The following is a 15,854-nucleotide window of genomic DNA, read 5'->3' as shown; positions in this document are numbered from 1 at the left end:
GACCGTGCAACTTGGGTTGATTTTTGGGAATTCAGGTTGAGCTTTTTACCTTAAACTACCGATTCATTTTTCAGCAAAAGCTCAACCCGGCCCAACCCAAGTTGCACCAATTGTGGCCCATCAATTGGGCAATATGGATCATCCTATGATGTGGGCTATACACTTCGTTTTGAAAAACGGAGTGAATTTATCACTGCCCTTCCAAATATTGACCGTTCATTAGAGCTGTGATAGGCCATGGTCCAAAATTAGGGCAATTCATATCCCATTCGCGATCAAATGACATAATTCATCAATGGTGTATGGTGAGTGGTTTGTAGGGCCAACATGGGCCAACAGCTAATGGACGATCCAGATTCCTCTACAAGAACACTTAGCGGTCCTGCAATTGCCACCCCATTATCAGCTACAAACATTCCATCCCCTAGATAAATGCCTAGAAATTCACCTGTTTAGCTTTTATTGGCAAAATCCAAATGAGGCATGATTATTTGATCGAGTGGCTAGGATCATCCGATCAAGGTGGGATAATAGAAAGAGGAAGCACTTGTGGTCGAGATCAATCCTGGTTATCAACCTTTGGGTGCATATATGTAATTTGACACGACATTTCACCAATTAGATAAACATATACTAAAATCAATGGTTTAGTTTTTTACTGGCGAAACCCTAAAAGAGGCACGATGGATCATCCAATCATCCACATGACCCAACAAATAGCTGTTAGGAAAGAACCATCCAACAGAGTCTATTTATAGCATTTAAGTAAATCAATAGGGGAAATGTTATCCACTTCTCACTTTATTAAAAGTATGGTATGGCCCGCATCATAGGGATGATCCAAACCGTCCATTAGATGGGCCACAGCCTAAATAAGTTGTGCACCAAAAAGCATTTACATAGGTTCATCCTAACCCTCCCATCTGAATGTTAGAGGGTTGATCCTAACCCCTATGGAAATGATTTTTGGGCATAACCTATTTAGGCTGTGGCCCATCTAATGGACGGTTTGGATCATCTTATGGTACGGGCATACCGTACTTTTAATAAAGTGAGGAGTGCCCTCATCAACATACGGTAGTGCAGATAACATTTCCCATAATAGATGATACAAAAAAGTTTAAAAAAAATAATGATAAATACAGGGCCCAACCGGGTTCGAACCGGTGACCTCTTGATCTGCAGTCAAATGCTCTACCACTGAGCTATGGACCCTTTGATGGTTAGCACTGTCCTATTTTATTTTATAAAACATTTAAAACCTAGAGCATTTGAACACAACTCCAATTCTGAAGAAGGGTCTTAATGTGGCCCTAGCGGAGAACATATAACTCAAAACATTATTAAAAGATCCTAACCATCCAATAGTTTGGATCGCACAAAAAAAGTTGATATTGGCATCTCCAAGGTGAGGCCCACCAAATGAAAGGCAAAGCTCAAATCCATCACAGAAAGAAGTTTTGGGAAAGTGACTGCAACCCATTTGAATTAGAAACGTTCAAAATCGAAATGCTGACTTATGCATGAGAGATTAGCCACCGGATGAATTAAATGAACAAGACCAAGTCGGCTGAAAACTAAGCTTGTGTGGCTATTCGATCATGCAAAAGTCAGCTGCGAAATGCCTTTCCGCAAAATTCCTGCATTTGGTTGCACAAAAGCCAGGATAATTTAGGGGTTTTGCTTTGCATTTGGGTCTCATGTTAGCATAATTTCTTGTTTGATTGCCAATGTAGCATCCAAATCCCTAGAGGCAACTAGACAAGTTTCATAGGTAATTATTGCATCTCTGATGATGTGGCATCCATGTCCCCCTTATCTTCCAAGCCAAATTTCTCAAAAAGGTTGAATTTGGCTTGGAGAATGCTGCCCTCTCCCCCCCTTCTCTCTCTCTCTTCCTATATTGGTAATGACACCCTTACCACTCCTCTACAAGGTGGCAACCAAACACTACTCATCACTATTCTATGAGGTAAATTCTGGGCAAATCAAATGTTTGTTACCTCCATATTGACCACTTATACTACTAATCCACATGGTAACTACCTGCAGCCAAATAGAGCCTTATTATAATCAAGATTTAAAATTTCGATTTTAGTACTGGTTTCGGACTTCCGGAAAACCGAAATTTCTGTCAATTTCGATCGTAACGCTTTTAAAAATAAAAAAATGCATTTTCTTGAAATTTTGGACCGAAATTCCTTTGGTAAATGGCGAAATATTTAATTTCGCCAAATACCGGTTTTGGTCCCCATCGAAATTTAAATCCATGATTATAATGTTGTAATTACCCGAATTTGGATATCGTAAGCGATTTAAATATTTAGAAATAACTATGAAACTTGTACATCAAAAGTCGTTGTAGTATAGTGGTAAGTATTCCCGTCTGTCACGCGGGTGACCCGGGTTCGATCCCCGGCAGCGGCGATTTTTCTTTTTTATAATTTCTGGAAACGATTTAATTTTATGGTGGCCCGCAAGAAATACCAGAAACTCTCCAAAGCCCTCGTCACAGTTCTGTGGCCCATCCCTCATCTGTAGACCGGAGCCAATCTACGGTCAAGATTGGAGTGGAATTCAAGGAGATACCGCGAGCCACTATTCTTTTTCCCGCTAAATAGATTTGCGAGTGGCAGACAAAATCCCATTTTTCGAGTCTTGGCGGGCAAATAACAGAGAGAGAGAGAGAGAGAGAGAGAGATCCATTAAAACCCTAGATTTCTTTTTTCCATTCTTTGATCACTTTTCCATGGAAAGTTCCGACGAAGAGAAGCTGGACGGACTGGAAATAAATTCCATTGGAGCTCTGTACAAAGGACCTTGGGAGAAAAAGTACTGGAGCAGTTCTAGGGTTTGATCTTTTCCACTTTTTCTTCTCTCTTTAAATAATGTCTTATAATTTTCCCTTACATGTTTATATTTAGAGTTTCAATTGTTTTTCTTGATTCCTTAGTTTCTTAGGGTCTCTCGGCATTGATTCGTTATAGATCCAGAATAAATTTCACTGTTTTGACAGTGATTTTCTTTGATTCATAAATTTTACTGTTTTGACACTGACTTGCTTTGATTCCTTAGTTGTTTACTGTCAAGGTGATGATTCGTTATAGATCCGGAATAAATTTCACTGTTTTGAAAGTGATTTGCTTTGATTCCTTAGTTGCTTACTTTCTAGGCGATGATTCGTTATAGATTCAGAAAAATTTTCACTGTTTTGACAGTGATTTGCTTTGATTCCTTAGTTGCTTACTATCTAGGCGATGATTCGTTGTAGATCCGGAATAAATTTCAGTGTTTTGACAGTGATTTGCTTTGCGTGATCCAGTCTAGATATGGATTCAGAGACTCAAATGAAGTTTATCTGTCACACACACACACACACGCGCACACACACACACACACACACACACACACACACTGTGAGAGTTTGTTTGTACTTAAAGCGTGAATCTTTAGAACTGTTTTACAAGGTAAGATCTATAAGATTTACAGCCGATACCAACTGATCAAGATAGTTAGAACGAAAGGATAAGGAAAACCAGCTAAATTCAAAATTTAATTTGAGATAAGTTGGTTGATGGTGATTCGATATGCCCCTTCTAGTGAAACTGTTGGTTGCTGATTGTGCGCTTGTCCCTCAGTAGCTTGAATTGGATAGGATGGAAAACCCTTTCCTATGATCTCCGCAAGTTGATCAGTGGTGGAGATATATGGTACACTCAATTGTTTGTTGAAAACCTATTTTTGGTCTGAGTAAGAATCTAATTCAGTGAGAATCTAATTCAGCATACTTTGTGTGAACCTGAAAAATTGGGCTGGCTTCCAAGTGGCTCCAATATTGTCACATCGTCAAATTAGAGGTTGTGAAAGATATAGTCCCATATCACACAACAAATATTGAATCCAGATAATCTCGACAGCCACACTGGCAATCCCTTTGTATTCTGATTCAATGGAGGTTTGAGCATCTGTGTTTTGTTTCTTGGAACTCCACGAGATCAAATTAGATCCTCAGTAGACACAATACCCACTGGTAGGCTGTTGATAATCGGGGACATCCAACCCAGTCTATGTCGGTGAAAGCTTTAAGTTTAGAGGTAGAAGTGGAGCGAAGGAAGGTGGCAAGTGAAAATTAGTCTTTGAGATATTGAAGCATCAGTTTGATTGTATTTCAGTTCTCCTCTATTGGTCAGTGCAAAAACTGGCACACTTTGTTAACAACAAAGGCTATATCTGGTCTTAACAAGGTTAGGTATGGAGAGCTCCAATGATACTCTTATAAGGAGTGGGGTCCGGTAATGGAGTTCCATCAAATCAATATATCGGGGGATGCAATTGACTGATTCAAATCAATCCTTCAATAAACACTCAGATTCACAATTGCTCCAAAAAACAATTCAAATCAGCGCACAAACAGAAAATCTTAGAAATGAAATGAGAATCAGAGGCTTGGCTTCAACTTGCTCCTTCAAAAAATGATTTAAGAAGAAGACACTTGAGGATGAAGGTAGAGGAGGACGGATAGGGAGGATGAATACGGAGGGAGTCAAAATGGCTTATATGATACCGTCATAAGATTCAAATTCATGGTCAAGGTTGAATTCTCTCACACACACTGAGAATTTGATTGTATTTGAATAATGTGTATCTGTTACAACTGTTTTCCATGATAAGAGTCTTAAGAGTTTACAATAGATTATAACTTATTGATACATTTGTAAAGACGAGGTGAGGGAAACAAGTTAAATTCAAAGTTTAACCTGATATGGAGTTTGTTGGTGGTGCTTCGATAATGACAATCACAAGTTTTGTAGTGTTGTGGAATGGTCTCTTTTATTTTATAATGATACCAAAATCTCCAGTATTAAAGCAATCAATTTTGCCCCTCAAGAGAGCGTGTTTAAAGAATCTCCTATATAGATGGAATACTAGAAGGACGTCGGGGATGGCGTCGTCCGGGGATGGCCGCTCCCTGCATGTGGGCCAGCGGGGGCCATATTATTTGGTGAACTAAACCATTCACTTGTTGGGCCTCGATGTAGATATACCATTCCCTGAGATCTTCTTCATATGATGTTCCCAACCCTCTGATCTGTTGAGGTTTCTATACAGTCCATTTTAAACCTCCACAAATCGAAGGGTTAGGATCATCCTATGGGGAGTATTTTGGGGCACAACCTATCAACGTCGAGGCCCAACAAATGAATGGTTTAGATCACCCAGTACCTGTGTTGCATGGCCTTAAGTACCTAAACGCTAAGAAAGGTTAGGTTTATGGAGGAAGACTTGGGCTCCTGGATACACGACTACCGGCATAACTTAATGCTGGATCTGCATCACCGTTTCATACATCGTTGGTGGGTGGGTTTGAACCACCGTTTTATGATGAGTTGGTTAACAGTATTCTGAAACACGGAAAAACAAATCATTGGCTTATCAAATTATCTATCGAGCCGTGTAAAAGATTCAACAAAAGACATAAACAAATCCACTATCTGTTTTACGTCAAGCAATACGTGGAGTAACTCCCGATATAGGATGTGTAGGCGGATCGACTCATCAAAACCTAGGATACATGGATTCGGTAATTTTTATTAAATAAAAAAAATTATATATATATATATATATATATATATATATATATATATATATATATATTCATGAAATTTTTTTAGAGTGGAGTGTCGAGGCATTAGGGTTTTTATTAAGAGAGTAGAAGAAGGGGGAGGGGGGTTGACGTTCAAGGGTGGACGATCAATGTGCTAGGATTTTTATAAAGAGATGACGGGGTATGCTTTATAAGAAAAAAGAAGAAAAGGTTTCTAAAGGGAAAATATATAGGATTCACATTTTAAAAGAGACAACGATGTGTCGGATTCTCCCGAAAAAATAAGATTGGTACGGGACACAGCTACTATAAGAATCCGGGCATGGTTTTGAAAATCGTATGATTCATGATTTGAATCGTACGATTCAAATCGAATCATAGTGTAAACGATTCAAATCTCATGCTTAAATTGTTTTTGCTGTGAATCGTGTGATTCACCCTTGAATAGTACAATTCGATCCTGAATCACACGATTCAAGTTGATCGCATGATTTTTTTTAATTGTTTTGTTTAAACAAGATGATCATGCTGGTACAATTTTTAGCAATTCTTGAATTTGGTGTTCAGAACTGATTATTGGGCTCAAAATAATCTTTAGGTTTGAGTGTAATAATCAGTTTTGAGCTCAAAATTGATTCACAAAATCTTCAACGATTAGGGCCTCAGTTTTTTTTTCTTGTATTTTTAAACCCTGTTTGTTTTGGATTTTGAGAACTGATTAGTTTTGTGAGTATACAATACATGCTCTAGTAGTGTACAATACACTGTATGTTACTGTTTTTTTGTACAGCCAATTTGATTTTTCTTGGTTTATTTCTGGTTACATACTCTGTTAGTGTGCAATACACTATATGTTACTGTTAGTGTATGTTTTTTTGAAAGGAAAGATGATGAAACAAGATGATCACATGCTCTGATAGTGTACAATACATGCTCTTTTAGTTTTTTGTCTTTTTATATTTTTTAATATTTTTTCTGATTTTTATATATAAATTTTAAAAAATCTTACGATTTACGATTCGATACAATCCGACCCCTGTTACGATTTACGATTCGATTCCGATTTTCAGAACCTTGAATCCGGTTGTGTCCGACGCGAATCCTTGTCCGATTCGCCTGTTGAAATGTGTCGACATGGATTTGGCTTGGGGGACAAAGAATCCATGCAGCATTTCCCAATACTATGGGCCCTACTATAGTTTTTATTGCTACACTCACATGTCCGCAGTTCACCATATAAAAACTCTTATATATATCATGTTATGATATCAGAGAAATTATATGGTGGCCGCCCTTTACATATAAAGGGCGGAGAGAGAAAATATCAACCCCCTTGATTCTTGATCAAGGGGAAAGTCAAAAAAGGGGGTTTGACCTGGATCAAAAATCAAGGGGGAGAGTTTTCTCTCTCTCTGCCCTTGTTGTTTGACGGTCGGCCACCATATAATTTCTCATGATATCAAATTTTTTTTTTATTATTTATCCTTTTTCTTTGATATTAAGATAAGAAGGGAAAGAGATAATCCCAATCTAGCTTAGTAACCTAACCTCCCAACTTCCTTATCAAGCTTAATATAATCCAACAACGCCATCTAGCACCTAATCCAATTGTGGGATTTGGATATTTTAATCCGTGAATTGGTTAGTTGCCTAGTTGGTATCCGAAGTATCTACTGCCATTCTACCGAAGCTTGAGCTCCAATGGTTCTGAGGTGATTGTAATGGTTATCATTGATTTACATTGCAATGCACAAAGCTGATATGTTTAAATATGGGATTTTCTTATCCTTCTTCTGAGTATCTTATGAAATTAATTTTTGATTTGGGTGGTTGTATGCTATTTGCAGGGTAAGGATCGGTACCCTTATCCGATTGGTTATTATGCTATTCGAACTCATGCTGGGAATGCTTACAAGATGGAAATTCATGAAGGTCTCAAAGGGCCTCTTTTTGTGGTGTGTATAGTGGTGCAATTGTCTTTACATACAAGGGGTTATGTTTTTCCTCTTCAGTGGTTCATACCTTATGCTCATTACTGTTATCTTTGTGTGTGTTATGTTTTATAAGCATTGTTCATTTCAAAGTCGTTGATATTCATTTTTTTCCTGATTTCATTCGCTTCTAAACACAAGGAATATCCTTCAAATTTGTAGATCACTTCTATGGATGGAGAGTCATGTACTGGGCAGACCCCAGATATTGCTTGGGAGACTTTTCAGAAGAAAAGTGGTCCCCGAGTGAAGATGTGGCATGGGAAGAGATTTTCTTGCAAGATAGATGGGATTGAGGCAAGTAGTAATGACATCTATGAACTTTTATTATTAAATCATCTACAGAGGTGGTGATGGGTGACGTACCATTTATCATTATGCTGTTCCATTCCTCCTATTGTGGACAGTTAATTTAGTTTTGAATAATTGTTTGAATTGTTTAAATTATAAATATAATCATACAATTCAGATAGGCTTTGAATTGAGGTACAATATTTTTTCAAAATAACCTTGGTTGAGCCTTGAACCACATGGTTTGAGTCCACTTGCCATGGTGTATCAAATGTTGTATATTTTTAATATAAAAATGGAAGAAATGGTGTACAAAGGATGAATTTTTTGCTATGGATCTATTTACAAATTGTGGCCAGCCTACGCCCAATTTTTAGTATTTGGGGTCACTCTTCCTCAAGGGAAAGCTTTTGGGTCTTATTGATACCATGCTTTTAAAATTTATCTCCTATTTTGAGCAATTAAAAAAACACAATTTATTTGTGTACTTGTCTGCCATTACTACGTGATATATTATCGACCACCCCCCCCTCTGTTTTTTTTGTTAATTTCTGAAGTGTTTGACATGCCTGCGGAATCAATAAATCATGTTTCTAGTCCTTTTCACTTTGTTCATCCAGATGTATGTGGTCAGTGGTCCTATTGTGACACCTCTTACTTTTGGTGTAAATATTTTGTTATGTTACCTTTGTGGATGCTTGTTATAGGTTGACTTGTTTATATTTAATGAAGGATCACTCTGAATTGTTTGCAATTTTTATATCATTCTATATGGAGGCCAAAACTCAATTTGGTCCTTTCCTTGTTTGCAATTTTTATATCATTCTATATGGAGACCAAAACTCAATTCGGTGTTTCTATTTGTTCTTCGCAATCTCATAATGCCAAGGAATATACCTCTTGTTTATTTTCGGAGTTTATTGCTCATGGTATGATACATAGGACATCATGCACAGGGAATATAGCTCTTGCTTATTTTCATTCAGTATGAAGCTGGTCTTGCCTGTATGGTTTAGTGATGACTCAATATATTAACTGGTATGATTACCATTCAGATAGGTCATGCATACAGTCGGCAGATGGGGCTAAGCGATTCTTAAAATCTGTATTGGATAAACACTGTTGAAATACATTTTCCTGTATGAAATCATATTTGATTTGACTTAGAAAAGAAGGGGAACAAGTAAGATTGGAAGAAACAACACTCAAAGGAGGTAACAGTTTTGTGCTACGTTAGGCTGATTGTGGTTAGCATTCAAAGTTTTGAGGGGTTTTAGTTTACAAATTTGGATGAAGGGGCTTTTGTGCAGTCTTTGATATTTATTCGTTTGTTTCTGAATAATTGCATTTAATCTCCATAAGTAAGTTTGGCTATTATTACACTAAATGGCCATGCAGCAATAGTCTGTTGATATTTGATGTGACTCAAATTCAGCATGCTAAACCAAGGTTTTAAATTTCAGTTTCGGAATGTGTTTCGGTCCTCACCGAAACCGACATTTCAGCCGAAATTTCTAAATTTTGGGCGAAATTAGACGAAATCAATAAAACGCTTATTTTTTCTCCCTATTAATTTCGATAAAGTAATGTTTCGACTTTACCCTATTTCGATTTCGTCGTCGACTGAAACCCGAAATTTCGGTCGAAATTTAAAACCTTGTGCTATACTGCATCCGTCTGAATCTGTGTTAAAGATTCCACATGCTTTATCATGATTAACACCTATTATTTACTTGCATTTTCTCTGAGCTTTTCTAGCTTATCCTCCTAGGCATCTTTGTATAGACAGGAGGGTTGTGAAGCATTGCACATGCTAGGAATTAGTGTGATTGACACGTTTGACACTCCCCCCCCCCCCCCCCCCCCCCAAAAAAAAAAAATAAAAATAAAAATAAAAATAAAAATTTACACGCGTAATAATTCTCGGCTTCTTTGGACAAATATGGTGGATATCCTTATTTCCTCATAACATCACTCACATAATTAGTTAGGAGCAGAATATGGCAAGTGCTGCAATTCAAATCCTGGTAATCATCTTGTTAACTCTAGTTTCTTTTCATTGGTGGCATGCAGCTTTTTGGGTTCAGGAACCCACTTGTCCACAGGCTTCTCCGAGATCTTGTGGCAAATGTCAATGGAATTGCGGAAAAGAGTTTGATGTCCCCCAATATCTGCAGTGGAGCTTCCAGATTAGAGCATGAACCACCTTCTCCAGACTTACGTACATATCCTGATTTACTTCCATACTTGGGCAAGCAGCAAAGCACTGGCAAGAGAAGTAGGAAACACAAAAACAAGACTATAAATGCTATTAGTGGGGCCAGTACTAAAAGATTACGGGCACAGGATCTATTGAGTGATGCAAATCTTGCCATTGCGAAAAAAACTAACCGGGTTTGTTGTGAAGGGCATATTTGTCAGGATAATAAATCCAGTTTATTAGACAGGTCTTTTGAATGCGAGGTTCGCCACTGTCATCTTGTTGGTTCACAGGAAAGAATTCCTGTTGCTTTAAATGGCGAGCTATCTTATCCAACCGGCCAGGAAAATCATAGTGATGGGCAACGGATGACTTCCTCTACCTCAGATGGTATTTTTTCAATACCTGGCAAGCTGCCCACTGTTCCAGTACCAGTAGGCCTGACTGCTCTAGTCGAGGGACAAAATGGTCCATTTTTGGTGAAAGATGAGTTGCTTCTAAAATCTCCTAAATGTGGTGATAATTCTGTAGATGAACCTGTCTTTTCTCAGGAGCAGAGTAATCTTGTTGACCCTGGTGATTCTAGGATCGCTTGTGTATCTGATACGCTTTCCAAAGTGAACAAGAAATTTGTAAGCACTAGTGCTCTATTTTGCTAATATTATTTGTAACAATTTATCATTTTATGAATATGTTGATTTGTTACAATTTACATATAATCGCCGTCTTTCTAGATGCTTCATGTTTGCTATTATTCTGTGGTAGTGATATGTTAGAGAACTTCAGCACATCCTTCTTGATCTTTATTTTATGTTCGTCTATGCTGTACATTGGTACAATCACCTCATATTGATGCACATGGACTGGTACTCGTAGTGCATGTGTTCCTTCTAGCTAAATGCTTTTCTAGTTGTTGGAAGGTGTGTGCTTTAGGGTAGTTTGGCGACTTTGGTCATTGTATTTGCCTTTCTTATATATATATATATATATATATATATATATATATATATATATATATATATATATATATAGAGAGAGAGAGAGAGAGAGAGAGAGAGAGAGAGAGAGAGAGAGAGTTCCTACACCCTAGTGTAGATAAATTATCTACACCCTAGGCTTAAAATACAGTGGGGGCCACATTGTTTGGGTGATCCAAAGCATTCATTTGATGGGCCCTCACATAGATAGGGTGTGCCCAAAATATCAGCTCCATAGGATCATCCCAACTCTACGATTTGTGGAGGTAAAAATGGACGTGTATAATCCTTCACAAATCTGTCCAGTTTTTGCCTCCATAGTTCGAAGGGTTAGGATGATCCTATGAAGCTGATTTTTTGGGCACACCCTATCTATGTGAGGGCCCATCAAATGAATGCTTTGGATCACCCAAACAATGTGCCCCCCACTATACTTTAAGCTAGGGTGTAGATAAGTTATCTCCACTACGGTCTACGGTGTGGGAACGCTTTTCGGATGTATATATATATATATATATATATATATATACGAGGAAATGGTTTGTATACTTTAAGCTAGGGTGTATATATATATACGAGGAAATGGTTTGTGAGCAGCTGCTCGGATAAGCTTATCTGAGCAGAGCTCACAAACATAGAGGGGCCACATTATTTGGATGATCCAAAGCATTCATTTGATAGGTCCTCATATAGATAGGGTGTGCCCAAAAAATCAGCTCCATGGGATCATCCTAACCCTTCAAACCGTGGAGGCAAAATATGGACAAATTTGTGAAGGTTTATACACGTCCATTTTTAACTCCACAAATCGTAGGGTTGTGATGATCCCATGGAGCTGATATTTTGGGCACACCCTATCTATATGAGGACCTATCAAGTGAATGCTCTGGATCATCCAAACAATGTGATCCCATGGAGCTGATTTTTTGTGGACACCCTATCTATTGAAGGGCCAATCAAATGAATGGTTTGGATCACCCAAACAATATGCCCTCCACTGTATTTTAAGCTAGTGTGTAGATAACTTATCTACACTTGTGTGTAGAAACCGTTTTCTCATATATATATTAGTGAGGGGGAGACTCCAGCTCACATCATTCTCGTTCACTTCTCCTCCTTTGCAGGTGACTTCTGCCCCGCCTCCTTTGCAAGCGACTACGACACCGCCTCCTGCTCCTACGCAGATCTATCAACGTCGTCCGAGGCCCGCTATCCCTCACGCTATGCCCGAGGAGTCATCTTCCCAGCCAAGCATGCATCCTTCTACTTCTCAGGTACATCCCCTTCCTTCTCCTACTGTCTCTGTGGATTCCCTTGTTGCTTCCCGTACTCGTTCTCATATTACTGCTCATATCATTTCTAATTTTGTGTCATATGACCATATCACCCATTGTGTTTTATAGTTTTGTGTCTTCCTTATCTTCTGTTTCTTTGTCGCAGTCGGTAGTAGAGGCCCTTGCTCATCCAGGTTGGCGTGCCGCTATGGATCTTGAGATGGGTGCCCTCCAGGTTAATCATACTTAGGATTTGGTCCCTCTCCCTCATGGAGCTCAGCCAGTGGGCTGTCGTTGGGTATTTTCTATTAAGTCCTTGCCAGATAGGACTACTGAGCGCCTTAAAGGGCGCTTGGTTGCAAAGGGTTATGCACAGACCTTTGACGTTGAGTGCACCAAGAAATTCTCTCTAGTCGCCAAAATTCCCTCCGTTTGTGTGTTGATTTCCTTGGCCGTCAATTGAGGTTGGCTTTATATCAACCGGATGCTAAGACTGCCTTTCTTCATGGTGACCTCACCGAGGAGGTGTACATGGATCAACCTCCTGAGTATGTTGCTTAGGGGAAGATGTCCTCCGCAGTTTGCTGCCTATGGAAATCTCTTTATGGCGTCAAACAATCTCCTACAGCATGGTTTGGGAGATTCAATGATGCGACATGCGGTTTGGCATGAAACAATGTGCGGTTGATCATTCCGTATTAAGCCATCAGTCTGATGGTGGACATGTTCTCGTGATAGTATATGTAGATGACATTATCACTACTGGGAGTGACTTAATGGGAATACAGAAATTGAAGACTTTCCAGTAGAAAGAGTTTTCCACCAAAGATGTGGGTCGCCTGAGGTACTTTCTTAGGATAGAGGTAGCCTATTCACGCAGTGGCCTTTCAATTTCACAAAGGAAGTATGTAGTGGATTTATTATAGACAAGTTCTCTTGGAGTGAAACCTGCCGCTGTGCCCATGGACCTGAATGTAAAACTTCTTCCAGATGGGGGAGAATTGTTGGATGACCGTGGTAGACACAAGAGGCGGGTTGGAAAGCTTCTATACCTCACAATCACTCGCACAAGCATCTCATTTACTGGTGGTCAGCCAGTTTATGAGCTCACCATGTACATCTCATTGGGCGGTAGTGCTTCAGATTATCAGGTATTTGAAAGGTGCTCCACGGAGAGGCCTGTTGTTTAAGAGACATGGTCATGAGATGATAGTGGGATTTAGTGATGCAGATTGGGCAGGATCTCCAGCGGATAAGAGATCAACGATCGGATATTGCACCTTCGTTGGAGGTAACTTGGTGTCATGGCGAAGCAAGAAACAAGACGTGGTATGTAAATCTAGTGTAGAAGCTGAATATCGGCCCATGGCACACACAAGTGGAGAGCTAATTTGCTTGCGCTCCCTCCTATCAGAGATTGGTCTTGTTTCCACTTTGCCTACTCAGTTATATTGTGAAAATAAGGCTGCTATTCACATTGCTACAAATCTAGTCTTTCATAAGCAAACCAAACATATTGAGGTGGGCTGTCATTTCATCCGCCAGAGAATTCAGAAGGGCGAGATATGCACAGTGTTTACTCGATCAGTGGATCAGCTAGCTGATGTATTTACTTATTTATTGAGGAAGGCAAAGTTGGGTGATATTTGTAACAAGCTAGGAATGTATGATATATACATTCCAGCTTGAGGGAGAGTGTTAGAAGGTGTATATGTGCTTTAGGGTAGTTTGGTCATCGTATTTGCCTTTCTTATATATATATATATATATATATAGAGAGAGAGAGAGAGAGAGAGAGAGAGAGAGAGAGAGAGAGAGAGAGAGAGAAGTGCTCCTGCGCAGCTGCGCAGGGAGCTCCCTGCGCTTAAGCGGCTTATAAAGCCTCCCATTGGTCACTTTTTGTGGACCCGCAAAGGTGGAGCCCGCTGTACAAACCAATGAGAGGGTTTTTAAGCCACTTAAGCGCAGGGAAGCTCCCTGTGCAGGAACACTTTCCTCATATATATATATATATATATATTTGTGAGGGGGAAACTCTCCAACTCATATCATTCTCATTCTCATTCTCTTCTGTATTCTCTCTTCTCTTCCAACACTAGTATTGATGCAATTGCATTCCTGTCTCTAAATACTTTTTCTTTCTTACTTTTAACTAGTATCTTCCTGTAACTAACTCAGTATCTTCCTGTAACTAACTCCATAATCATCCCCAACCCCTCCAACACAAATCTGCGTCACATGACATACTGGGTTTTAGTGCAATAACTCATTTTATCATACCCAATTTTTAAAGTTCTTAAGATTTCTCCTTTGGAATGGTTGAGCTGCTTTTGTTTCATTGCTCAATATCACTGTAAATTGTCATTTGATTATCCCATGATATGAGGCATTGCCATTCGTGACTTATACTCCATATTTTCGATCTACATTTGCCCGGAGAAGTAAATTTTACTTCTTTTTTGTTTTTATTTATTTTTGTCACTCTTATGAAGTCAAATGCTTTTCTTGATGTGACCCAAGGTTCATGGTATATGAGATTCTTAACAAGCTGGTAACTTTCTTGTGGCCATGTTCATTGGATACTTATTGGTCGTCGAGTGCCTTACAAACTGGGGCTTGGGGAAAAATTGTCTCAACTTGGACGGGCATGCCCTTTGGCTAAGGCTTTTGCTATTAGTAAGGCTGGTATGGCCTTCCCTGGCGGACCCATAATAGAGAGAGATGCTTTTTAAATTATCCTATGATCTGTATTAATGATCTATCCTTGTTGCTAAATTATGTGTGCACTATTGAATGCCCATTCGTTTTTTTCGACAGTCACATTATGTTTACGTTTTGTAGAATTTAAAAAATTGGTTTGTTGAAATGTAGGTGTAACATGGCTCACCATAATCCACAAATAGACTCTTGTCCATGTGTTCAAGATTGGCTGCCAATTTATTCTTTCATCTTCTCCAACTGTGTGGACTAACCATATCTGGATATAGATTCTGTTTTTACCTTATATTTGCAATTTCTCTCTAGAAGTAGGATGTTTTCACTATTCACTAGCACTCATTGCTTTGTTCTTAATTCATCTGATTGGTTGTTTTCATTTTACTAATGCTGCTTTGAAGTCCAATTCTTATTAGTCAAAACTTTAGCACCTTTCTTTCTCTAGAGGATTGAACCTACCACTGATACAGAACTTGTTATACAATATCGATCACATCTTCCTTTTGATTACAACATGAGATAAATTCTTACAGCTTGATAGGTCATCAGATGCAAATTTTGAAGGAGAGAATTCCTTACCGGTAACTGAAGGCGATGATCGAGAAATTCCATTTTTGAAAGGGTTTGATTCTGGGAAGGACTTGGATCATTATGTTTCTGATACATTGGATATTCTACAAGGTAGTCTTACCAATCTCTTCAGTTGTTATTTTCTTTTGTATTTGAATGAAATTCTATCATTCAAAAAACGTTATTATTTGCCTTCTGCAAATGCTTAACTCATTTTCAGCGCTCTTTACA

The 15,854-nt window shown here is 38.8% G+C and overlaps 1 protein-coding gene and 1 non-coding gene across 4 annotated transcripts in view; one reads left to right on the top strand and one right to left on the bottom strand.

Moving 5' to 3' along the window:
* Positions 1–1,143: 1,143 nt before the first annotated feature.
* On the bottom strand, positions 1,144–1,215 carry TRNAC-GCA (transfer RNA cysteine (anticodon GCA)). The gene has a single exon. It is a non-coding gene; the product is annotated as a tRNA-Cys (tRNA).
* A 1,326-nt stretch (positions 1,216–2,541) lies between these two features.
* Positions 2,542–15,854, top strand: part of LOC143851473 (DNA binding protein) — a 28,892-nt gene continuing 15,579 nt past the window's right edge. The window contains exons 1-6 of one of the 3 annotated variants that reach the window (XM_077360930.1): positions 2,542–2,851; positions 7,453–7,560; positions 7,759–7,893; positions 9,961–10,719; positions 12,189–12,338; positions 15,587–15,734. In XM_077360930.1, coding sequence (XP_077217045.1) covers positions 2,750–2,851; positions 7,453–7,560; positions 7,759–7,893; positions 9,961–10,719; positions 12,189–12,338; positions 15,587–15,734 — 1,402 coding nt within the window. In that variant the 5' untranslated portion in view covers positions 2,542–2,749. The remainder of the gene's footprint in view (positions 2,852–7,452; positions 7,561–7,758; positions 7,894–9,960; positions 10,720–12,188; positions 12,339–15,586; positions 15,735–15,854) is intronic. The other 2 variants (XM_077360928.1, XM_077360929.1) reach the window with 2 other exon arrangements.

The sequence above is a fragment of the Tasmannia lanceolata genome, unplaced genomic scaffold, assembly GCF_043159265.1.
Source record: "Tasmannia lanceolata isolate RefF3 unplaced genomic scaffold, GAP_Taslan_0.1 ptg000018l, whole genome shotgun sequence".
In the NCBI taxonomy this organism is placed as follows: Eukaryota; Viridiplantae; Streptophyta; class Magnoliopsida; order Canellales; family Winteraceae; genus Tasmannia; species Tasmannia lanceolata.
This window is presented reverse-complemented; position numbering and strand designations above follow the sequence as displayed.